This window comes from Pleurodeles waltl, chromosome 10 (assembly GCF_031143425.1).
Source record: "Pleurodeles waltl isolate 20211129_DDA chromosome 10, aPleWal1.hap1.20221129, whole genome shotgun sequence".
Lineage (NCBI taxonomy): Eukaryota > Metazoa > Chordata > Amphibia > Caudata > Salamandridae > Pleurodeles > Pleurodeles waltl.
In genome coordinates this window covers 467,494,058-467,519,617 of record NC_090449.1, presented here as the reverse complement: position 1 = coordinate 467,519,617, position 25,560 = coordinate 467,494,058, and the positions used below count along the sequence as shown (strand labels likewise).

The window sequence follows — 25,560 nt, the reverse complement described above, 5'->3', positions numbered from 1 at the left end:
CATTACTATATGTCCTACCTTAACCATACACTGCACCCTGCCCTTGGGGCTACCTAGGGCCTACCTTAGGGTTGTCTTAAATGTAAGAAAAGGGAAGGTTTAGGCCTGGCAAGTGGGTACACTTGCCAAGTCGAATTTACAGTGTAAAAATACACACACAGACACTGCAGTGGCAGGTCTGAGACATGATTACAGGGTTACTTGTGTGGGTGGCACAACCAGTGCTGCAGGCCCACTAGTAACATTTGATTTACAGGCCCTGGGCACCTCTAGTGCACTTTTCTAGGGACTTAACAGTAAAACAAATATGCCAATCATGGATAAACCAATCAACCATACAATTTACACAGAGAGCATATGCACTTTAGCACTGGTTAGTAGTGGTAAAGTGCTCAGAGTTCAAAAGCCAACAGCAACAGGTCATAAAAGATAGGAGGCAGGAGGCAAAAAGATTGGGGATGACCCTGCATAAGCAAAAAAAGTCCAACAGGATACAATTATAATCCTCCTACCTACGCCAAGTATGAGCACAGCATACTAAGCCCAATCTGCCCTTCGGGTTTCCCCCTGGGAGAACATCATCCCTCATACCTGGGGAAGAGGCCTGTAGTCTAGAAAGACACCATCCCCAGATGGATCTGGGGTTCAGCCGTCTAAGCAGATAGCTGTAGCAAAGCAATCAGGATTCAGTCGTGGTCATCTGGCTATAATCTCCCTCTAACGTGTGTGGGACAAAGGGGTGTTCTAATAATAAACCCGCTAACATTCTAAGAAATAGCCCTTTCTTTCTGTGAATGTTAAAGACACAGCGTACAATATTTGTCGGCACTCCTATCTGACTGTAGCCTTGGAAAGAGCACAGAGTCTCTGCTAGGAACCGTGTTTTCCTAGGCGAAAGGACAATGCAATAGAAATAATAACACAGCACTGCAAAAGTGGCTCTTGGTAGAAAAATAAAACCATGCTGACGAAAATGTATTTAGGTGAAAGCGCAATGCTGCAGGCCTAGGTAGCTAAAATAAAGTGTATAAAATATGGCTAAAATAGCTATACAACACTATCTTCACTCAAATTAGTGTACAAGATCCCTCAGTATCTTGTGAATAGTCACACAGATCAGCCATTTCCTCCTGGTAGACATATTATTGCAGGTATTGGGGTCTGACAGAAAGAATCTAAGAATGTTTGGATATTTTTTGTTCCCCTTTGAGTCTAATCTCCCATCATATATACAAGATACTAAACATATTTTGAACTAGCTTAACAATGTGACATGGGAGCCAGGTATGATATCAGTAACTATGAATGAGGTATCATTATACACAAACATTTTGCATGTACATGGAATTACTGCAGTAAGGCACTATTTAAAGAGACTTATTAAGCTGTTAGATCATGCAGAGATGGTAGTTGCTATGTTTCAACTAGTACTTGAGAACAATGTATTTCTATTAAATGCAGACTAGGACAAACAGCTTTGTAGAACAACAAAGGGCTGAAGGTTTGAACCTTCTTTTGCTAACCTATTCATGAGTTGGTTTAAGGAGGGTCAGATCTGGGCGAGGGTGGTGAAAAATGGAATAACAATATACACTAATGGGGACGTTAAAATGATGACTTTATAACTACCTGGATTGGTGATTCTGTTGAAATGAGACAGGGGGGCATTCTGACCCTGGCGGTAATTACCGCCATGGCGGAGGTCGGCGGTAGCACCGCCAACAGGCTGGCGTTGCACCGCTGGGCATTCTGACCGCGGCGGTTCAGCCGCGGCCAGAAACGGAAAGTCGGCGGTGTCCCGCCGACTTTCCACTGCCCTTGAGAATCCTCCATGGCGGCGGAGCGCGCTCCGCCGCCATGGGGATTCTGACACCCCCTACCGCCATCCAGTTCCTGGCGGTTCTCCCGCCGGGAACAGGATGGCGGTAGGGGGTGCCGCGGGGCCCCTGGGGGCCCCTGCAGTGCCCATGCCAATGGCATGGGCACTGCAGGGGCCCCCATAAGAGGGCCCAAAAAAGAATTTCAGTGTCTGCCTAGCAGACACTGAAATTCGCGACGGGTGCAACTGCACCCGTCGCACCTTCCCACTCCGCCGGCTCAATTGTGAGCCGGCGTCCTTGTGGGAAGGGTGTTTCCCGCTGGGCTGGCGGGCGGACTTTCGGCGGTCGCCCGCCAGCCCAGTGGGAAAGCCAGAGTGACCGCCGCGGTCTTTCGGCGGGAACCGCGTGGCGGGCGGCGACCGCCGTCCGCCGCGGTCAGAATGAGCCCCACAGTGTTTTGCATTTCTGAATTCCAATACTTATAATATGTCCTTTACATTTGCATACAGTTGTGATCGGATAGTGTTTTTGGATGTGAAATTATATATACACAATGACCAGATTCACAGCAGAACTTACACAAAAAATACATTTTGTAACATTTTGCATCATGCGTCTAGCTCATATTTGTGGTCTCAGACTAATTTTATCCCATTTGGAGGAATGCTAAGAGCAAGGCGTAGTTGTAGCAAAGAATTGGAATTTAGATGTGCTCTGAGTGACATGAAGGAGAGATTAGTGGCTGGGGGAATATGGTAAGAATACCACTACTGAAGCCAGCGCCAGGTCACGAAAACATGATCGCAGAAGTACATTATTTGACAGTAAACAGGATAACAAACACCAATCAAATTCAATTAGATTAGTGACAGACTTTAATCCCTCGTCAAATACGGTATATAACGTTTTGCACAAACATTGGCATTTGCTTCTGATAGAAAGAACATTAAAACCACCTTATTATGCATCCCAGCATTACCTACAATAAGGGCAGGTCTTCATGGAACATTATCAGTCTGAGCTATCAAGCTCCTCATGCGCAAGATACATGGCTTTCCAAGATGTCTAAAGGATTTCTTAAATGTGGTCATTGTAATATGTGTAGGTGGACTGCTGATGGAATAATGAAGTTCAGTTATCATAACTCTTGAGTAAATGTGATCAATACTCATATTGACTGTAGTACTCACAATGTAATATGTGTGGGAATTTCTGAATATGAGGAGGTATAAGTGGAAAGTACTATTAGACCGCCAAGGGAAAGTATCATTGAACATTTAAGAGCATTAAAATAACAGAATGTTAAGTATCCCACAGCGGTGCATGCTGAAAAGTGTGATGATCAGAATGCACATTCGAGTTTTAGATTTCATGGTATTGATGTTATGAAAAGTGATGTTAGGGAAGGTAAACCAGGAACTGAAACTGAAACAACGTGAGGCTTCGTGGATAATGCTTTTACATTCTGATGAAAAGGGATTAAAAACAGACCATGAGATACAGTATTTTTAGGAACATAATAATGGGGATGTTATGAAGAACGTTATCAAGGGTGGTAACTGAGAACTGTAAATATCACAATGTGAGGTTTTTTGGATTATGTATTTATATTCTGTAGGGACCGAACATTGATTATGAAATGCAGTATCTCTCAGGAATATAATGATGCTGTAAGTAAATTTTCCAAACTGGTGTTCCATCAACTTGGTTATCCTAAACTTATATCTTTTTCTTTCATGTTGAAGTGTAGTACTGTTGGCTACCTCCCTTCTTTCTCCTTTTTCACACGTTTTCCAGAGTCGAATGTTAGTCAGATTTTGAAATATTACATATGGAGTATAAAACCTCTGTTAACCTTGTCTCATGCTTACTGGTTTAGGGATACAGCTTGCATGATGATATATTTCAGTAATATGAATTGTAGAACACTCATTTTTGGGTGATGTATTAATGTAGATAGGTATAGGAATTGTGCATAATAGCACACTATGTTAATAATGTACTTCATTTTCTCAGGTTTTGGTATTTACTAATTTGCTTTGTTCTCTCTCTTTTACTTTCTCTTTTTTCGGTTCCTATTCATACTCCTGGCTTACCTACACTGATAGAAACGTGACGCACAACGTAAAAACTATACATTTCGACCTAACCACTTTAATATTTACAGGTCATAAGGTAGTTCATGTATGATTATGGTTAAGGAATGGCTGTTCCCAGTGTTACTATAGTGACTGACTGCTGTTTTCCTTTGCACTACTGGGCACAACTATGTTTACCTTGGGTTTGTATGCATGCGTAATAAATATCTATTGTATGTTTGATCCAATATGTTCAAAAATAGACTTTGTAGAAATACTTATGCTGTGCAATTGATATGATTCTGCTTTTATGTTAGGCTATTTTTTCACATTTAGAATATGATAGCATCAGACTGCTGTTTTTCTTTGCAGTTTTGCCAATACTGGTCACAACTGCGATTACATGGAGTTTGAATGTGTGTGTAATGAATATTTATTATATGTTTGATGCAATATGTTTTAAATATAGACTTTGTAGAAATACTTATGTGGCACATTTATAAGAGACTATGGGCCAGATGTAGGAAGCACTTTGCGAGTCGCAAACGGCAAAATTTGCCGTTTGCGACTCGCAAATGCGTGTTTCCTATGCAGAAATGCATTTTGCGAGTCGGGACCGACTCGCAAAATGCATTTCCGAATCGCAAATAGGAAGGGGTGTTCCCTTCCTATTTGCGATTCGCAATGGTATGCAATTCCATTTGCGACCGCGTATGCGGTCGCAAATGGAGTCGCAGTTACCATCCACTTGAAGTGGATGGTAACCCATTCGCAAACGGGAAGGGGTCCCCATAGGACCCCTTCCCCTTTGTGAATGGACCCCAAAAAAAATTTTGAGGGCAGGTAGTGGTCCAAGGGACCACTACCTGCCCTGAAAAAAAACCGAAACAAAAGGTTTCGGATTTTTTTTTAAGTGCAGCTCGTTTTCCTTTAAGGAAAACGGGCTACACTTAAAAAAAAAAAAACTGCTTTATTTAAAAGCAGTCACGAACATGGAGGTCTGCTGACTACAGCAGGCCTCCATGTTAGCGAGTGCCCATAGTCGGTATGGGGCCGCAATTTGCGACCCACCTCATTAATATTAATGAGGTGGGTCTTTGCGACCCCATACCGACTCGCAGAAGGTGTCTGAGACACCGTGCTGCATTGGAAATTGCGACTTGCAATTTGCGAGTCGCTCCGACTCGCAAATTGCAAGTCGCAATTTCCAAAGTTGCTATATCTGGCCCTATTTCGCTTGTGTTTTTGAATCCTATAATATTGATATCGACCTTTTTCTGTGTTAATGTTTTGATAATTTATAGTCTATTTGCCCATGGCAGTATGCACATACTGGGCAAATTGTGGTTGAGTGAATTTATAAGGCTTGCAATACATATATAGTAAAAAATTTAATTAACTAATGTGGTACCATCATCACGTTTCTACCCTATAAATGGCCATCATGTTTATAGTTTGACACCTACTATACAGGACCTTTCTTTGTGTTGATGATGGGGCATATCTTTTATTATTACTAACTGGAGAAAGGTGTATATACAGAGAGAATTACATGGCACACAACTCGCACGCCGATGATACACGACGGTGCTTGTCGCACTCTCCTTGTCTTTACTTTTTGTATTGGAGTAAGTAGATCTGTTGTTGCCGATGTTTGACAAGATTCATTATGCATATTGACTGAGAATGCATAATATGGGGTTTTAAACCATTTCCCAAATATACGTGTTTTGCTATGATACAAATTTAAATAATGAGGATGATATGGCATCTCGCTTTTAAACCGCTGCTAGAAGCAGTAAATTTACACTGTATGCTTTGTAGGATTGTGCCCTTAAGAATAGTTGTAAGCTTATTGACTTTGTATGTGTGACATGGGGTTTTAAGTTACTTTTCCAGGCATATCAGTTTTGTTATGATATTTATGAGATGGTATCTTACCTAAATGTCGCTGGTGTAAGGAGAAAGTCATAAAATATTTACTATGTTCTTTCTTACCCTTAGTTGTTGATATATTTATTTTATTTTCATTTGTGCACTGTATGCGCCGTGATGTAAACCAAAAGACAGAAACAGTAGTTTTGGATATTGTTTGCGTATGAATCTGAATTTATGACTGTGAGGTAGTGTGGACAGTGGAAAGCTATTTCGATGGAATATTTTCTTTTTAGAGGAACAGTGAATGGAGGGATAGTGATTTTTTAAACCATCCATATCGAACTAATTACTCAAGAAGAGTTTTTGCACATTGGTGCTGAGCTATTTTATTTTTTTGTTTACCTACAATGCTATTGGATAAGATGTGTGTGGTTTCTTTTTGTTTGTTGCAGGACCTGAATACTATGATGCACACTTCATTTTCAATATGAACATGGAATCAGGTTTTTTCTGAATGGTAAGGTTTGGGATTCCAACCAAGTGTGACAAGTGCAGTTTTTTGAAAATATCGGAACTTCCCACTAATTGAGTTATTGGGATATTTTTTGTGATCTAGTTGAGGGTTTATTGTTCACAATCTGTGTCTGACAAAAACAAATGGTCTGTCATTTTGATTTTTACTATTCGCTTTTTAACTGCCGATTTATTATTACATAATATTACATGATTATGTATTGGAATTAAATTACATAACAGTGTCAGGGTCATTGTTTATTTGGCGGTTCATGAGCTATCTCTGAATATAATATATTGATTGTGGATATATGTAGATTATTCTATTATGTGTTTTAGGATCTTGGATTGTTGTCTTTTTTTGACACATTACTTAGACTTGGGTAATAAGTTGATACTAGATAAGACACAGAGTTCATATTGGTATCTAGTGTGGTATTTTGATACTTCAGTGGTAAACCTTTTTTGTTTCCTTCCTTTCTTTTCCAATTCATTTTCTTTTGGTTTGTGGTTACTTGGGGTTTCTTGTTATATGCACGATTGATGCTTTGACAGAATGGATGGAAACATATTTTTGGGACATATTTATATACTGGTTTATTATCTATGCAGTGTTATGTATCTACTTTTTCATGTTTTTATTTCTTCTTTAGTTGGGGTTTGTGTCTATTGCCATGATTGTACTGTACATGAGACATAGGGGGTTATTCCAACTTTGGAGGAAGTGGTAATCCGTCCCAAAAGTGACTGAAAAGTGACGGATATACCACCAGCCGTATTACGAGTCCATTATATCCTATGGAACTTGTAATACGGCTGGTGGTAAATCCGTCACATTTGGGACGGATTACCACCTCCTCCAAAGTTGGAATAACCCCCATAATGACTACAAGGGGTTATGACACTTTCATGCACCAACTGTTTGGTGATGGACTAGTTTATGTATATAACATATTTCAGTTTTGATTTAATATTTTGTTTGATTGCAACCCTGACAACGTCATTGGTGGACTTACCATAGCGACAAAACACGCGTTGGCTACACCGTGAAGATTCACTAGAATCAGTTGAAGACTGAAAATAAAGAAATATTGACCATCAGCATTTACTTCACTGAACTTTGGTCCCTTCTCCTCCTTGGATCCCCACCAGTTATTGAATTATATTTACTATAGACATACATGGGATTCAGCCTCTCTAGAATCTATTCACCTGCCCTGTCTTTGCTTCTTTGATATTGTGTCTGCATTACATGGATGCAGTCTTGATTGTAACAGTATCCGTGATTTGTTCAGCCTTGTACTCTAAAGAAATGGCAAAAAAATATATAGAAAAAAACTAAATGGAAATGCCTGTTATCACCTTATTGGAGGACAGCTCTTCCCTGAGAGAAGGACGACAAATTCTGAGAGCAGCACATGCCTCGTGCATCATAGATGGTATCATGGAGGCCTCCTATTTGCGCAATGTAACTCCCACATATGTGGCTAAACTGACTGCCCTGATTACAGCATGTTGTGCTTCCAACAGACTGACTGTCACAATTTATAACAAGAGTCAATATGGCGTTGGCGTGGTCCACAATTTCAGACATCTGTGGTCACAATTGGGTTTCTTGATCTCCTCTTGTTCCCCAAAAAGAAACAGAAAATAAGTCACAGATGTATTGGAAGCATTGAAACTGCCAAGAGAAGTATAATTTGTGAAATGTTCAGCACACAGGAGTTTATAGGATTATGGTATTGCTGGAAACCGCTATGCAGATTAAATTGATAGACGTTCTCCTGAGCCCTGTACATTTAATCAAGAGGAATCATGTGAGTCTGACAATGACTATGTTTGAAACATGTTCCGGAGTGCAATTCACACTTGGGAAGAATTAAAAGAATGGCTGGGTTAAGCTCCAGAGGTAGACAAGGAAAAGTTGGTCAAGTATGGATGTGTAAAGAATCAAACTGAGATTTGGGTTTCGTGTGATATGAGACCAGAAGTTATTCTTTCATCTATGGCCAGGTATACAGGTATAACCATGTTTTTTCCCATGTTGGAAGAGATACCATGATCCCTACCTTCAAGAATTATTGGTATGATCTCCATTTCCAAATCATAGCTGAGATTGTGTGTCTCAGATGTGTTACTTGCCAGGAGTTAAATGCGGGCAGGAAAACAGTTGTGATCATGAGTCACAAAGAGAGGTCAGATTGTCCCTTTAGCTGTATGCAGTTGGACTTGGTAGAGATGACCATCTGCAATGGATTTCACTACATCCTGGTGATAGTCTGTCTTTTCTCTCATTGGGTTGAAGCAAACCCGATCAGGAGGTGTGACAGACGTATGGTGGCTAAATTACTGCTGAGTGAATTGATACCCCGGTTCAGCCTACCAGTTCCTCTGGAGTCAGATCACGGGACACACTTCAAGAAAGGACTGATAAAGTTATTGTGCGCAGCACTACTGACTGACATAGATTTTCACTGCAGTTACAAGCCAGAGGCTTCTGGTACTGTGGAGCAGAATCATGGCACTCTGAAATCTAGGATGGCCAAGTTGTGCACGTTTACTTCTTTGAAATGGCTAGATGCACTTCCACTTGTTTTGTTGAGACTTTGAAGTGCTCCAGGTCTGAGGACTGACCTCTCCCCCAACAAATCCTGGTAGGGAAAGCCATTAGACTTCCCTCATTATCTGCGGCTGAGCTTGTGAATATGGCAGATGATATGGTTCTTGACTACAAGGAATGGCTGATGTGGTGTGTTCTGTTTCTCATTACATTGACTTGGTGAACCAGCTTCCCAGGCAAGAACTATGTCATGAATGAAGTCCAGGAGACTAGCCCCATGAAGAAACATGTCAGGAAGACTTGCCTGGAATATTTTTAGGGAGAATGTTTAAAGTTCATACTTGCGATGAAAACTGCTGTGAACTGCTGGCTTTGCAGGACTGGATTCCTGCCTCTCATACCAAGAGAGTGAGGCATGCCAGTGATGAAGTGATGACAAAAACCAGTGATTTGCAGAGTAAAAGTCAACACAGAACAAATGCTCAGAGGAAGGAGAAGACTGCACACAGGGGTCTCAAAGTCAAGTTTTGACAAATGCACAATCTGTGGGGAATGAGCCAAGAGTAACCACAATAAGCCAAGCCGGGGGAAACAAGAGTGTGCACCATGAACCACAAGAAAGGGCAAGTGCCTTAGCTGGTAGAGTGCAGAGGAAAGAAAGGTGTACAAAAATAGTGAGAGACTGACAGCTGTTGTGTCTGAAGAACACATTTTGGAAATGATCACAGAAGACATTGACCCAATCAAACAAAGTGTTAGTGATTGTGAAGAAGCAGAAGTGAGACAAACAGTGTCAAATCAAAGGTATTCAGCTCTTGAGTCAGTCTTGTTTGCTGAAAGTGAGTCTTATCTGAGAGCTGACAAAACTAAGAATCATCAAAGTGTTTTTCAAAACAACCCCATGAACATTGCTACCCCAATTAAAGACTGAGGCCCATATTTATACTTTTTTAGCGCCGCATTTGCGATGCTTTTTGAAGCAAAGTGGCGCAAACTTACAAAATACAATTGTACTTTGTAAGTTTGCGCCGCTTTTACGTAAAAAAATGGCGCAAATGTGGCGCTAAAAAAGTATAAATATGGGCCTGATTGTTATTTTTGATCATTGAGCTCAAGTGACATACATCAAGATGTTGACATTTTACGTTTTTTTTCCTCCGTTGTCCAGTGAAGACATTAGGTACCCATAGGTATCCAACAGAAGAGTAGAGTTATTTGTTTAGGTAGCCAGTGAAGATAGTAGGTTCCTAATCCTAAAGTCAACAAACTAACAGATTTACATTGAAAATAACTGAAAGTGTTGCTGACTTGCACAGTAGTGTCACGTAGGCTCTCATTATTCTAATGAGACTACTGGATTTTGAGCAGCAAGATCATCCACGGTGTGGGAGACTGAGTCTGACCCACTGTGGGTGACACCTGTAGCTCCAAATCCGGGTTTTGCTCCGGCTAACTAGCAGTGCCTCGTCTCTCCCAAGAGGTAGAGATGATTGGGCAGCCGAGCGCATGACATATCATACTTCTAAGTGAAGTCGTGGTCACTCAGGTCGCATCCGGTTCTCTCATTCACAATTCGGTCTCATATATAAATGACAATAAAAAGCAGTATGAGTTTTAAAGACTGGTTTAATAAAAAGACTGCATTTTAGAAAGAGCTGCAATAACCAGGACGACACAACATGACAATATTAAAATGACGACGAGGAGAGTGAAGCATAAGAATAAGGCTATCATATTGTCACCAGAATCAATGGACTATTTCCTATATAAGTCATAATCTGAGCACAGCATGTTAAGCTTCAATTCTGCCTTTCAGGTTCCCCCGGGAGGACATCAACCCTCACACCTGAGCAAAGGCCTGTGTTTTGCGTTAGCATCTGCAGCAAAGCATTCAGCAATCAGCATACAGTCGTGGTTCCCTGGCTGGAATCTCCCTCATAACGTGTAATGGGACTAGGAAGTGTTTTTAAAATAACAAAGCTGATGTTCTAAGAAAATGTCCCTAAGTAAGGATGTGTATTTTCTACGAATGTTGGAGACTAAACTTCTACCACGTTCACCTGCAATGTACCAAACTGTAGCCTTGACTGAAGCACAAAGTGATCAAGAATGTCTTGTTTGAGAACACAGTGCTGGGCTAAGCAAAACAGTTAGATGGATGAAAATAAAACAAGACCGTAAAACTGGTTATTGTAAAAATAACTATGCAAAGTTTAATAAAATATATCTAGGTCAAAGTGCACAGCGGCCTAGTGTGTTAAACTAACGTGCATGGAGCTATAACTAAAATGGCTACACAACAGTAGAATCAACAAGTAGCATTTCGATTTTGCTTTTTCTTTTTGATCTGACTTGAGAGACACCAAAGGGTCAAACACATGGAAAAGTTGTAGAATTTTAATAGCAGCTGTGGTATTTACCATAGCCATATTCATGATTACATTAATAGTGAGTCTTAACTCTTCTGTCGAGCAATGGTTCAAACAAAACTAAAACTTATCAAACTTATTTAGATGAGCAACACAGATTTATTATGAAGATATTACACAAAGATGAGTCTGTGTGGAATTTTTCAGACAATGTTTATTTTAGGTTACTACATGAGGATTTCTGAAGGTATGGGTGCTCGGAACTATTACGTTTGTAAATATCTTTCTTGCTCTACTGTATATGGTGTTACTTACCACCACTTTCCCTTTACTATGACCATGAACATTGCCACCCCAATTTAAGACTGATTGTTATTTGATTACTGAACTCAAGTGACATACATCCAGATCCATGGCTGTGAGTAGTGCAGGGGCCCCCCTGTGGCCCCAAGCACTGTGTTTCTGCCAGCCTTTTCAATGGGTGAGGCCCCTGCCATGAAAAGGCTGGTGGAAGCTGGACTTATGATCAGCACAGCGGTGCTAAACTCAGTGCCGCCATGGCTGACCACAACTCCAACTGCTGTCAGCCCGTCGGGAACCATATTCCTGACGGGGACGGCGGTCTGATCTGCTAGGGTCATAATGTGGCAGTTGGACCGCCTGTAGTGCAGCAGTCAGACCACCACCACGGTATTGGCAGTCCTAGGACCGCAAATGTCATAAAGAGGCCCTTAGTCTAGATTTGAACAAGTAAGGAAGTGTGGGTATTGTAAGAGAGAAAGATCCAGTTCAAAACCCAGAGATGGTGGTTGGGTTGATTGTGTGCAGGCATTCTAGAAGAGGGTCCTATTATTAATAGAGTCTATTTTGTGTGTGGAAGGAATACTTATTTTCAGCCTCCACAGAACTGGGGAAGTAGCGGTTACTTTGCTTCAGTGTTTCCTAAAGTATATCTTGTAGATGACATTGATGATATGGGAATAATGACCCATGGAAACGCTCAGTGTTTCAGCCAGAGATGGTATTTGGAGTGATAGTGTGCAGGCATTCAAGCCTATGGGTTTTTGGTTTTTACCAGTAGAGGGTTCTATTATTAAACCCCCTCGGTGCCTGGGGCGAGCTGGTCTCGTCCAGGCACACGGTTCCCATGTGCCCTGGACGAGACAAGCTCGTCCTGCACCCAGCCCACGGGGAGCGCTAGCGCTCCCCCATGGGCCTCCCACCCACACCCCTAAGTCGAAGATGGAAGAGGAATCCCTTCCCCTTCCACCCCCGACACCCCCCTCAGCAATCTGATGACATCAGCGCGCTCACAGCGCACCGACGTCATCAGAAGCTGCCGAGGACAGCGCGAGGAGAGAGAGGACATCCCTTTAGGTAAGTCCTTCTCCTGGAGGGTTTTGAGGGGGGAAAACAGACACGGGGGAAAGGAAAGAGTTTTTCCTTTCCCCCTGTGCCTGTTTTCAGTGGATTCCTGGTCCACGATCGCGGGCGGGGCCCGGAATCGTGGACCAGGAATCTCCACTAGGCACCAGGGATTTAGTTTCACGTTTATTTTTGGGAGCGACCCCTTGGGGAGCTATTACTTATCCTATTTCGGCCCCCCTGGGGGAAGATCGAAATTGTTTCTGCCGATCTGCCCCCGGCGGGGAGGGGGGGCGACTATGCGACCAGGGATTTTGTTTTACATAAGTTTTTGGGCAGCGACCCCTTAGGCAACGGTCGCTGCCACAGGGGCACTAATTTTCTATATGTTTTGGACCCACCTGGGGCTAGATCGCCCATGTTTTTGGCCGATCTCGCCCCCAGGGGGTCGAAACCCACTAGGTGCCAGGGATTATGTGGTATGTGTGTGTGTTTTTTTGGGTTTGGCGGCACCCCTTGGGCAAGGGTCGCCCCCCCCCCCAAAGGGGGGAAAATTAGTATTGGACTTTTCTGCCCCCCCTTGGGGCAGATGGGCCTATTTTTTCAGGCCCAGAAACCACCAATACGCCAGGGATTTTTTTTTGTTCCCTTTTTATTTGTTTTGTTCTGGGGGTGCCCCCTGAAGGGGGCACAGAGCTGTTAGCCATTTATGCACCCCTTGGGGGCAGATGGGCCTATTTTTTGGGGGGGCAGAATCCACTTAGGCACTAGAGATCTTGTGTGTGTGTGTGTTTTGTGTGTATGGGGGGTGGCCCCTTTGGCAAGCGTCGCTCCCCAAAGGGGAGTAGATTACTGATGACCATTTTTGCTCCCCTTGGGGGCAGATCGGGCTATTTTCTTTAGGCCCATCTGCCCCCAAGGGGGCAGAAGCCACCAAGACATGAGGGAATTTTTTTGTTTTTGCTCTCCTTAGTCTTTTTTGTGCTGGGGGTGCCCCCCTTTTGTACCCTTTGGCAAGGGGCGCCCCCCCCAAAGGGGGTACGTTACTGATGGCCATTTCTGCCAACCTTGGAGGCATATCGGCCTATTTTGTTAAGCTCATCTGCCCCCAAGGGTGACAGAAGGAACCAAGATGTCAGGTTTTTTTTTTTGTTCACTTTGTTTTTATGTGTGCTGGGGGCGCCCCCTTTGGTAAGGGTCGCCCCCCGAAGGGGGCACAGATCTGTTAGCTATTTCTGCCCCCCTTGACCTAGGCACCAGGGATCTCGTGTGTGTGCGTGTTTTGTGTGGGTGGGGGGCGGCCACCAAGACATGTGGGAATTTTTTATTTTTTTTGCTCCCCTTAGTTTTTTTGTGCTGGGGCGCCCCCTTTTGCCCCCTTTGGCAAGGGTCGCCCCCTCTCCAAACAGGGTACAGAGCTGTTGGCCATTTCTTCCACCCTCGGGTCAGATCGGCCTATTTTTTTTAGGCCCGTCTGCCCCCAAGGGGGGCAGAAGCCACTTAGGCACCAGGGACAATTTCTAAGTTCTTGGTGGCGGGGTGTTTGTCAACTGGCGAAGTATTTGTATTTGTGATTATAACAGTTAATTTCTTCTTTTTGTTCTAGTTTAAAGCTTTTATCCTTAGATTTGAGCACAATGATATTTGTGTTGTCATTTGTCTAATTTTCTTTTATCTTTTTAGTGGGATATCATTAGTGATTGCTGTGTTTGTGCAGAGTAGTTGATGGTGAGTAGCTTTTTCAGGCAAGTGAGTGGTATAGTTTTTTAGTACATAACTCTTTCTGATAACGTTACACTTTGTTTATTACTTATTTTAGGGCTGGTTGTTGTTGGCAATCCATTTGTTGTTAGTGAGTATCATGGCTAGCCCCAGACTGACCACTCAGCAGGTTGTTGGCATGCTTTTTGAGTCGTCTTCAGACCATGATTACGAGACTGACTCTGCATCTGAGGCAGAGAAGGAAGTGGGAGATTCTAGTAGTGAGTTTTCTGTCCGAGAGGATTCTTCTGATGAGGAAGCCACACTCAGTGCATATGAAGGGCCTGTTTTAGAGGAGGACATTGATGTGCCAAGAGTGCAGAAGCCTGGGGCTGAAGGGTTTCCCATTAGAAGACCTGACACCTGGATTGCCCCAAACGTGGAGCAGTCACAGTTACCTGCATTTACTGGTCTCCCAGGGTGTAGAGTCAATACAGAAAACTTTTTGCCTGTCAATTCTTTTACTTGTTTATGGAAGATGTATTTTTGGAAGAGATTGTGGAGCAGACTAATTTGTAGGCGGAGCAATATTTGAGGGACAACGCTGCCGGACTTAGGCCTCAGTCTAGAGCTACTCAGTGGGTTCCCACATATCTGGAAGAGATGAAAATGTTTTTAGGTTTGACATGTTTGATGGGGTTGATAAGGAAGCCGTCACTGGCTTCTTATTGGTCTACTAGTCCCTTGATGGCAATGGCTATATTTCCTGCAGCTATGACACGTAATCGCTATTTGCTTCTTTGTATGCTGCATTTTGTAGACAATGCTTTAGCCTTGCCACAAGATCACCCTGATTGTGACCGTCTTTTTAAGATTAGGCCTGTCCTTGATCATTTTGTAGATCGGTTTTCAGAGGTTTATGTTCAGGCAAAGAGATAAGTGTGGACAAGTCTTTGGTCCTTTCAAGGGGCGTTTAGTTTTAAGCAATACATTCCTAGTAAGAGGGCACAGTATGGGATTAAATTGTATATGCTGTCAGAAAGCAGTACAGGATAAGTGTATAATTTCTGGGTCTACACTGGTCGGGATTCCAGTATTGAACCTCCTGGTTGTCCGGCCACTTTTGGAGTTAGCGAAAAAATTGAGTGGGAACTTGGTAGACAACTGTTTAACAAAGGTCACCATTTGTACGTAGATAATTTCTACACTGGAGTGCAGTTGTTCAAGGAGTTCTTTAGAATGGACACTGTTCTAACCGGAAAGGCTATCCAAAGGAGCTTGTCTGTAAAAAACATGAGAAGGGACAGTGCAGTGCCTTGCGAAATAAGGAGCTGTTTTGTACTTATTTTATAATTAGTTAGTGGTTTCTTTGTTATTTATGAACAACAAAAAAAGTGATGGCGGTGTGTGTGAGGTGGCAATTGGCTTGCAGTGTGCATGGGGTGGTGCTTGGCTGGCGGTGTGCGTGGGGTGGCGCTTGGCTGGCAGTGTGCTTGGGGTAGCGCTTGGCTGGTGGTGTGCATGGGGTGGCGCTTGGCTGGCGGTATGCTTGGGGTGGCGCTTTGCTGGCGGTGTGCTTGGGGTGGCGCTTGGCTGGCGGTGTGCGTGGGGAGGCGCTTGGCTGGCGGTGTGCTTGGGGTGGCGCTTGGCTGGCGGTGTGCTTGGGGTGGCGCTCGGCTGGCAGTGTGCGTGGGGTGGCGCTTGGCTGGCGGTGTGCGTGGGGTTGCGCTTGGCTGGCGGTGTGCGTGGGGTTGCGCTTGGCTGGCGATGTTTATGGGGTGGCGCTTGGCTTGCGGTGTGCTTGGGGTGGCATTTGGCTGGCGGTGTGCGTGGGGTGGTGCTTGGCTGGCGGTGTGCGTGGGGTTGCGCTTGGCTGGCGATGTTTATGGGGTGGCGCTTGGCTTGCGGTGTGCTTGGGGTGGCATTTGGCTGGCGGTGTGCGTGGGGTGGTGCTTGGCTGGCGGTGTGCTTGGGGTGGCGCTTGGCTGGTGGTGTGCGTGGGGTGGCGCTTGGCTGGCAGTGCCAGCCAAACATCAGTCCACACACTCCCATCAGGTAGTGTGACTGCTGTATCAGGCATATGGGTGTATGTAAGTGATGGGCCCTGGAGTGGCGCTGTCTGTCGAGGCGAGTGTTGTAATGTGCTGGGCCCGTGGCTGGCGGCGTGAATGGTCTTGTGCATGTCATGTATGAAAGGTGTGTGAATGGACTGTAAAACCATTGGTGCCTTGACGCGGCTTTACAGCTGACGAGCTGTGAGTCATTGGTTCTGTTTTTTGGCCTTTCAGTTATTAACAGTGCATTTCACTTTTGTGAAATCTCTTGTTAATAAAATTTGATCTACTGAACTATCACTCACCCTTGTGCCAAATACACCCAGTATGTGTGGTGCAAATGACAAAACCTGCTCCGCTGTGATCAGGCGTCACAGCACAGTTGTGACACGCTAGGTGTCTCAGTCGGACCCCGATGATGAAGCATGCCACCAACTTGGTTGGTAGGTGAGGGGTCTTTTTCACATAACCTAAGTGCGTTTATTTTCACAGTTTTAGTATTTGGCACATCACGGACGTACGTGGACACATCAAAATGATATTTTGCAAAACTGCCTGTGTTTGGGGGGGAGGGGGCACCTATGTTTTTGGTCCTGGGTGCGGCCTTCATCTAGGGAAACCTACCAAACCCAGACATTGTTTTAAAACTAGACACCCCAAGGAGTCCAGGGAGGTGTGGCTTGCGTGAATCCCCAACATTTTCTTACCCAGCATATTTTACCCAAAAAGCATATTTTCCTGACTTTTCTTAGTAGGATCATCGCTCCAGCACAAGATTTCTACTCCCCAGCGTTCCCCTCAGTCTCCCAAGTAAAATGACTCCTCACTTGTGTGGGTCCCCAAAGCAGAGCCAGCCTAAAGATGTATAAAAGAAGAATATGTGCTTATCAACTCGCTGTGCTATCCCCTCAATCTCTACAAGTTTCTGGCCTTTTTCTGTTGCAGGCACCTGGCCCACCCACACAAGTGAGGTATCATTTTTATCGGGAGACTTGGGAAAACGCTGGGTGGAAGGAAATTTGTGGCTCCTCTCAGATTCCAGAACTCTCTGTCACCGAAATGTGAGGAAAAAGTGTTTTTTTAGCCATATTTAGAGGTTTGTAAAGCATTCTGGGTAACAGAACCTGGTGACAGCCTCACAAGTCACCCCATATTAGATTCCCCTACGTCTCTAGTTTAAAAAAAAAATGCACAGGTTTGGTAGGTTTCCCTAGGTGCCGGCTGAGCTAGAGGCCAAAATCCACAGATAGGCACTTTGCAAAAAACACCTCTGTTTTCTCTGAGAAAATGTGATGTGTTCACTTTGTGTTTTGGGGCATTTCCTGTCGAGCGCACTAGGCCTACCCACATAAGTGAGGTACCATTTTTATTGGGACACTTGGGGGAACGCTGGGTGGAAGGAAATTTGTGGTTCCTCTCAGATTCCAGAACTCTCTGTCACCGAAATGTGAGGAAAAAGTGTTTTTTTAGCCAAATTTAGAGTTTTGCAAAGCATTATGGGTGACAGAACCTGTTGAGAGCTTCACAAGTCACTCCATCTTGGATTCCCCTAAGTCTCTAGTTTAAAAAAATGCAAAGGTTTGGTAGGTTTCACTAGGTGCCGGCTGAGCTAGAGGCCAAAATCCACAGGTAGGCACTTTGTAAAAAACACCTCTGTTTTCTGTGGAAAAATGTGATGTGTCCACGTTGTGTTTTGGGGCATTTCCTGTCGCGGGCACTAGGCCTACCCACACAAGTGAGGTACCATTTTTATCGGGAGACTTGGGGGAACGCAGAATAGCAAAATAAGTGTTAGTGCCCCTTGTCTTTCTCTACATTGTGTAAAAAAGATGTTTATTTGAGAAATGCCCTGTAATTCACATGCTAGTATGGGCACCACGGAATTCAGAGGTGTGCAAATAACCACTGCTCCTCAACACCTCATCTTGTGCCCATTTTGGAAATACAAAGTTTTCTTGATACATATTTTTCACTCTTTACACTTCAGCAAATTAATTACTGTATACCCGGTATAGAATGAAAACCCACTGCTAGTTGCAGCTCATTTATTGGCTCTGGGTACCTAGGGTTCTTGATGAACCTACAAGCCCTATATATCCCCTCAACCAGAAGAGTCCAGCAGACGTAATGGTATATTGCTTTAAAAACTCTGACATTGCAGTAAAAAGTTACAGAGTAAAATGAAGATAAATATTGCAGTTTTTTTCACCTCAATTTCAATATCTTTTTATTTCAGTTGTTATTTTCTGTAGGAAACCCTTGTATAATCTACACAATTTACCCATTGCTGCTGAATTAATAATTTTGTCTACTTTTCAGAATTGTTTGGATTTCTGGGATCCAGCATTGGGGTCACACCCATTTCTGTCACTGACTGGAAGGAGGCTGAAAGCACAAAAAAATCGTAAAAATGGGGTATGTCCCAGTAAAATGCCAAAATTGTGTTGAAAAATGTGGTTTTCTGATTCAAGTCTGCCTGTTCCTGAAAGCTGGGAAGCTGATGATTTTAGCACCACAAACCCTTTGTTGATGCCATTTTCAGGGAAAAAACCACAAGTCTTCTTTTGCATTCCTTTTTTCCCATTCTTTTGAAAAAAAAAAAACATTTTCACTGTATTTTGGCTATTTTCTTGGCCTCCTTCAGGGGAACCCACAAAGTCTGGGTACCTCTAGAATCCCTAGGATGTTGGAAAAAAAGGACGCATATTTGGCATGGGTAGCTTATGTGGACAAAAAGTTATGAGGGCCTAAGCACACCCTGCCCCAAATAGCCAAAAAAAGGCCTGGCATCTGAGGGGGAAAAGGCCTGGCAGCGAAGGGGTTAATGGAGTTTATTCTGCGTGTGGAAGGAATGCTTATTGTCAGCCACAGAACTGGAGTGGTAGCACTTACTTTTTTTCAGTGCTTCCTAAAGTGTATCATGAGATGATGTCGATGATATGGGAATAGTACCCCGTGGAAACGCTAAGCGTAGTGCTTCACAAGTAGTAGGTGCTACCATACCTTCTGTAGGTATAGGTTTAAATGTTTTGAAGATCTGAAAGCTATTTACTCTGGTAGGTTATTTGGCTACTAACACGGTTTGTGCTTTAAGTAAACACTTATGCTTATGACTATAAGGGGAATGGTTTTCCAGACCAGGCTAGCTTTAGAAAATATACTGGGAAAAGAAGGCGAAGTCTGCCACATGCTATGTGTTCAGCAATGCTGCACTTATGTGCCTGATGCAAGCAACCAGATTAACAAGTTAATTACTAATATGATTGATGTTTCTTGTGAGATGTGGGGTTTGGAGGAGACAATTGCATGGAAAGCAACAGGGAAAGGATTTCATAAGATTGGATTAGTGGTACTCATGAATGAATACTAATGATAATACTAACAATGAGGGGGATAAAAATGGTTTCAGCAAATGTTGGCCCAAATTATAGAGAGAAGCAGCTGTCTGAATCAAGAGAAAAAAGAAAATAAATGGAATTCAAACACATTCAAAATAGGGTTTACTGTAAAGGAAAAGAATTGGAGGAGTTTAGATGCAAGCTGCAAAAGTTGATAACTTCTGTGTAATAGGCAATTTCACGTACTGAAAGTGATTTATGGTTATTCCCACAATAAACAGAGCGAGGAAGGAATTTGAAGATGTTTTGATATTAAATCTTTAGCATGAAATCGACATAAACATGCTGGGAGGTAAATGTAATGTAAAGGACAATTGATGTTTATTCATGTTTAGAGTGACAATACCTAATGTGGGCCTGTGTTTAAAGTAGCTAACATTGCCTGCCATCGGCATGCTCTACTAGTACACGTACGGCCAGGGGACAGCATCCCAGAATACAGCCCACTGGAGGCGAAGGTCATGTTGGGACACCTAAACAAAGGGGGAATCTCCCAGATTTACCGCTCTATCCTTGCTAATACACCCCCCCCCTCGCGAAGCTTCGCCAGAAATGGGAGGGATGGGTGGGTTCCATAGATGACTTAGATTGGCGAGAAGCACTAATAGCCCCTCGAACTCTGGCTACATCTACACGATTTCAGTTGCTACAAACCCTTTACCTACACACAGCCTACCTTACCCCTAAGAGACTCCACCGAGCTAATTTCCGGCCCACAGACGAGTCCCTCCGTTGTTTTCAACCGGGAGCCGACTTCTTTCACATGGTCTGGGCCTGCCCAGTTATAGAGTCATACTGGAGGTCAATCATGGGGGAGATCTCCGAGGTTTTACAGGCAGCGGTAGAGATATCCCCGATACCACTTTTGCTAGGGGTCATGGGTGAGACGGGGCTAAGCAGAGCAAATCAGACCTTCCTGGGAGTGGCCTGCCTGGTGGCAAAAAGAGACATCATGTCAGAATGGAAGGCCGTAAAAGCGCCGACCCTCACCAAATGGAGACGAGGAATGGACTGGTGTGCAAGGTGTGAAAAACTTGTATATGAGGCGAGGGGGTGCCCAGACAAGTACAATAGAGTGTGGGGGAACTGGGAGAGTTTACTGGCCACTTTATCAGTCTATGACAACAGAAATCTCCGGAAACTCCCTGGAAGCAAAGATTTACCCGGGGGAGGTGGCTCCGCTGCTTGCAATCCCCGCTTTATAATGGTTGAAGGGCCAAACCCATGCCGTGCGATGTGAAGATGATGCCGATCTCTATCAGATACTGTAATAACGGGGGTTATGAACCCCGTGCTGTAGAGGTGGGACCAAACTCAAACTCTAATCTTTACCCCAAATTTCATGGAGCTCACGGGGACCAATAAGACCAATAAGACGAATAAGTCGGATGTGACAGACGATATATCTCGAAGAAGGTGTCAGGGTGTTGGTATTTGTACTTATTGTTACAATGTATCTTTATTGTGTTTTGTTTTCGTTCTTCTCTAAAATAAATAAAAATTCTTTATAAAAAACATTGCCTGCCAGCATGCTTTGTGACACGCTAACATTTTATTTTGCGGTGAGGCTTGAGCTTTAATTATTGAATGCAGTGTTCTTTGCTTTCATTCCTATATGAAATGTTTTATTGTCACTGGGATAACCATGGAATGTTATCATTGGTTCATCCTCACGAAGACACCTTGAAGGATGCTGAGAAAAGCTGTATTGCAGGAGATCCTGAGAAGCTAATGAGCCTATGATTGTATCATTTCCCTCTACCCTGATTGGATTGTTTCATGGCAACTGTGTGTAGGGGTATCCAATTTTAAAATTGTGGGATTTAAGTTAGAATTGTGGGATTACAGTTAGTACAGAGTAGATCATGAAAGCAGTCACTTTTCCAATGCAGTTTTGAGCAGAGTAGGAGATTTTGGTACACTCTTTTTGGGAAAACTGACATCTTATGTCTTTTCCTTTGAGGCGACTCTATGCTAGTACGTATTCTTTCTTTTATGCCTTTGGTTTGATTTGAACTGTATATTAATTGATGTATTCAGGTATTGATTGATGCTGACTAAATGATTCTGCCTTCTGTAAACCTTTAACCTTTAATAAACCTTTATGGTTCGAAAACAATCATTCTCTCTTCCATGTGGAATCACGTGCTTCACGTTATTTAAATGTTTACCTTATTGAACAGCCTTAGTTTTACATTTCAGTTCATTTGATAGCTTTGTGGACCCCAAACTCTGCACAAAGTAAAGCTCTAACAACACTGTGTCCAACAGCAGTGATGATGGCTGAGATGATTGTCCACTTAGACAAGGTGACTGTCTTATTGTCTCAGCATGAAGGCGGTAGAGTGCAATCTTTTAGAGCTTTATTTTTCCATTAAGCACAGAAATGTACTTGTTGCTTCAGAGGAATAATGATCCAGGTTACAATAATGTGGAACACCTTGACATAAATAATGGATTATTTCAGGCATTCCCCTTCAGAACTCTACCTCAAACCTGTTTCTTAATTAACAAATGCACCATTTAGGCCCAGTAGACAAGTAATTGTAGATGAACATGCAGAAGATAAAGTGAAAGCTATTTTAAGAGCATGACTCCAAAAGCGCTATCTCAAACTATGTGTAAACAAACAAGTGATTTAAGTAAGCCTCATTCAGTTTCCCCCGAGGACAGAGTTCAAATCATACAAAATGGTCCTGAGCACCTAGCATCCTTGAATCATCCTTATTGTGAACGTAAATTTAATAATATAAAATGCCAGTTTTAACAGCGACTCAACTTCAGACAGTGAAACAATGATTAACAATGCGATACCATACCAAGAGCTGCACTCGTGTAGAATTTTCTCGTCGGGCATCACCTCCTCTCCCAGATATATCTGACTGCCCTGGTCTGACAGTACCACAGGGAAGACATCGGGGTCCATGGAATGGTTTCTGAAAGCCAGCATGGTCTCTTCATTCAAGATACATGGACATTCCTACGGTAGGCCAGAACATTAAACAAAGATGAATAAATTATTTTGAGTTAGAAATCAGCTGGTGAACAAGCAACCTGCCCTGGTAGTAAAGGCAGCAGCAAAAAAACTGGAAGGAACTTTCAATGAGTTTATTATGTATATAGTTGCTATCTTAGGAAATTTGCTTTGTGTTGTGATAAAGGAAAGATTTTAATTTTTCCTAAAATTTTCTATTAACTTTGGTGCACTGTGGAAATGAACCAGACAGTGAAGGCAGGCGTCTCACCAGTGTCCACATGCACACTGTTTTCTACATTCAATGTGGCACTTGCAAATGTCCATCAATTTCTCTACCTTTTGACTCACACAAAGAGAGACTGTACTACCAGGGAGAGGGAGAGTTCCAGAGCTCATCAAACCCCATATTTTTAGGTTTGCCACTGTCGGTGTGACACCATCAAATGACTGCCATCTTCCATCCCTTCTTTTACCTGTAAATAGACAAAATAAATAGACAGCGAGAATTCCCCAGCTCTGTCTAATTTAAGATTTCTTAGTCACTTCTCTAAGACCCATGTTGTTTATTTTTGTGTGTCAAAACGGCCTGGTGGTTTTGTGGATGTGAAGCAGCTATTGCTGTGATGTGTATAGAAGTCCCATTGGTTGCTTTGCTCCGATCACCACGCAATTTCCATAAAATGGACACTATCTAAGTCCAGAGCTGAAAATGTGTCACACTCTTCTACCTCCACTTGATTCACATATTTGAAAATCAGAGATAATAAAATGTTATGATGGAGATCCTGGCCCAGTCTCAGGAACAGACACAATATCATAGGTTCACTCAAAATTCCTAACAAGGGCCTGGATTTTCCTGTGGTGGTACTTTAATGTGTCACAGCCCTGGCCCAGAGAAACCATAATTGCAGGGTAGTATAGGGGGTTATGCTTGCACAGAATTGCTGTTCTACACTGAAACAAGTCAAGTATCATCTGAGTCCCAAAATCATTTCAAAGAATTTGCTTTGTTGCTCAGATTCCCACCTACACTTCGTGTCATGAGTGCATATTGGTTTTTAAGTGACCTTTTGTTAACTGGAAACCCCATCTTATTATACACAATTTGTGCAGGTAAGATTAGCTACTTACACCACTCAATATTTCAACACTCAATCAGTTCCATTGTTACATTAAATAAGATCAATATTTTTTTTCTCTAACAAATTCCTAACTGCTTACCTGGAAAATAGGAACAAACGTTTTATACATGCCTTGAATGTTTTAATCCCCTACGAAGACTCCATGATGCATTTACTTTCCTTTAATAGATGAAGACACTTTTGCATCATTACTCTGTCAATGAATCCTACATTATATACAGAGATCCAACCCCTGCATCTCTTTTCTTCTTTGCAGAATCCTATTCTAAATTCATCCTTAGCCTTGGGTAGCTTACCATCTCTTGAATCTTCTGCTACCCATTTCTACTGGATGAAGGGGAAGCTTTCCCAGTCAAACTCTCAGTGTTTTTTGACACTATTACCATACATTTTTCTGCTCATCATATTAGTGTGCATGCGTACCAATAGGTCTGTCCTGCAATAGTTTTCCCATTTCTGACTGTTTTATCCCAAGTTATTCAGATGGGAACTGCACAGTCAGACCACCTTCCCACATGGCCTCATTTTGTTTCCTGCCTTGTTTATAACTTATATTTAGAAAGCCAGATGACTTTGAGTTTGGTCAAGGGATCTCCATTCACCATTACACAGATCAAATACAATCTGTCTTAATCTTTTTCAGATATCGTCTACCTATCTCAGTTCCACAGAGGACTGGATACATATTGACTCTTTAAGACCGTCTCGGAAAAACTGAATTTCTGTTGTTTTCTTCGCACTCAGCTTGTTCTCCAATTCACAAGTGGTTCTTAGCTTTACCCGATTACATTATTACTCCTCTTTAAGCTTTGAATGCACATTATTGGACTTTACTCATCTTTCATATTTCTAAATTGGTGGAGGTGTGACATTTTAAAGTTTAAAATGACTTGACTTGCTGAAACAACTGTAGTTTATAAGATGAACTACATTTGTTTCAGCACATCAAGCCATTCATACAACTTTGCAATTTACTTTAATTTTCAAAGACCTTATGTTCTCTGGTCTGGATGATGGAAATGCTACCTGCAGGATTATCTGCCTTTAACTTAGATCCTTTCAGTTATGCATGTTTCATGTTGTTGTATGTTAAGTGGTGGCTATGGTAAGGTTTGACCACACTTGTTTAGTTCTGCTCTTCTTATACTAGTTTACTTACATTCTCTTGTAATTTAACTTGTATTACTTTTAAAATGCATAGCTTTGGCAGACTGGCCTATTTGGCACAAAACCTTTGAGAATAGTGTGCAGTGAGCGTCTAATTATGAAGCTCAGCAGATGTCTCCCTGTGGCTGTCTTGCGTTTATGGAATTCAATCTCTATTTTATAATAGTTCTGAACTACCTCTCCACGTGACAGCCTCTCTACAAAAAATGGTAGATCAATAAAGTGTGACATTATTAGCAGGAGGAGGGGAAAACCTTTCTTTTGGTGGGTGAAACTGAGAACCTCTAAGATAATAAGAACCAAAAAGAACTGCTGATTTATTTACTTCTTTTCAGGTGCTAGATAACACCAACTTTCCATGGTGACAAGCTGAATCAACAATATCATAGTAACAACATTAGGGAATTCAGAAAGGGTAAAACTAGAATCCTTTGAAATGGAATGCTGGATATTTGAAGAATGACCCAACCAACTGGGGTTGGCTACAAGGAAATAGCTGGAATCACTGGCAGGGAAGAATATGCGTATTCCGTATATG

General features: G+C 42.7%; 1 protein-coding gene across 1 annotated transcript in view; it reads right to left on the bottom strand.

Moving 5' to 3' along the window:
• LOC138261625 (SCO-spondin-like) overlaps positions 1-25,560 on the bottom strand; it is a 1,514,343-nt gene that overhangs the window by 570,573 nt on the left and 918,210 nt on the right. Inside the window, exon 83 of the mRNA XM_069210750.1 lies at positions 22,556-22,716. Coding sequence (XP_069066851.1) covers positions 22,556-22,716 — 161 coding nt within the window. The remainder of the gene's footprint in view (positions 1-22,555; positions 22,717-25,560) is intronic.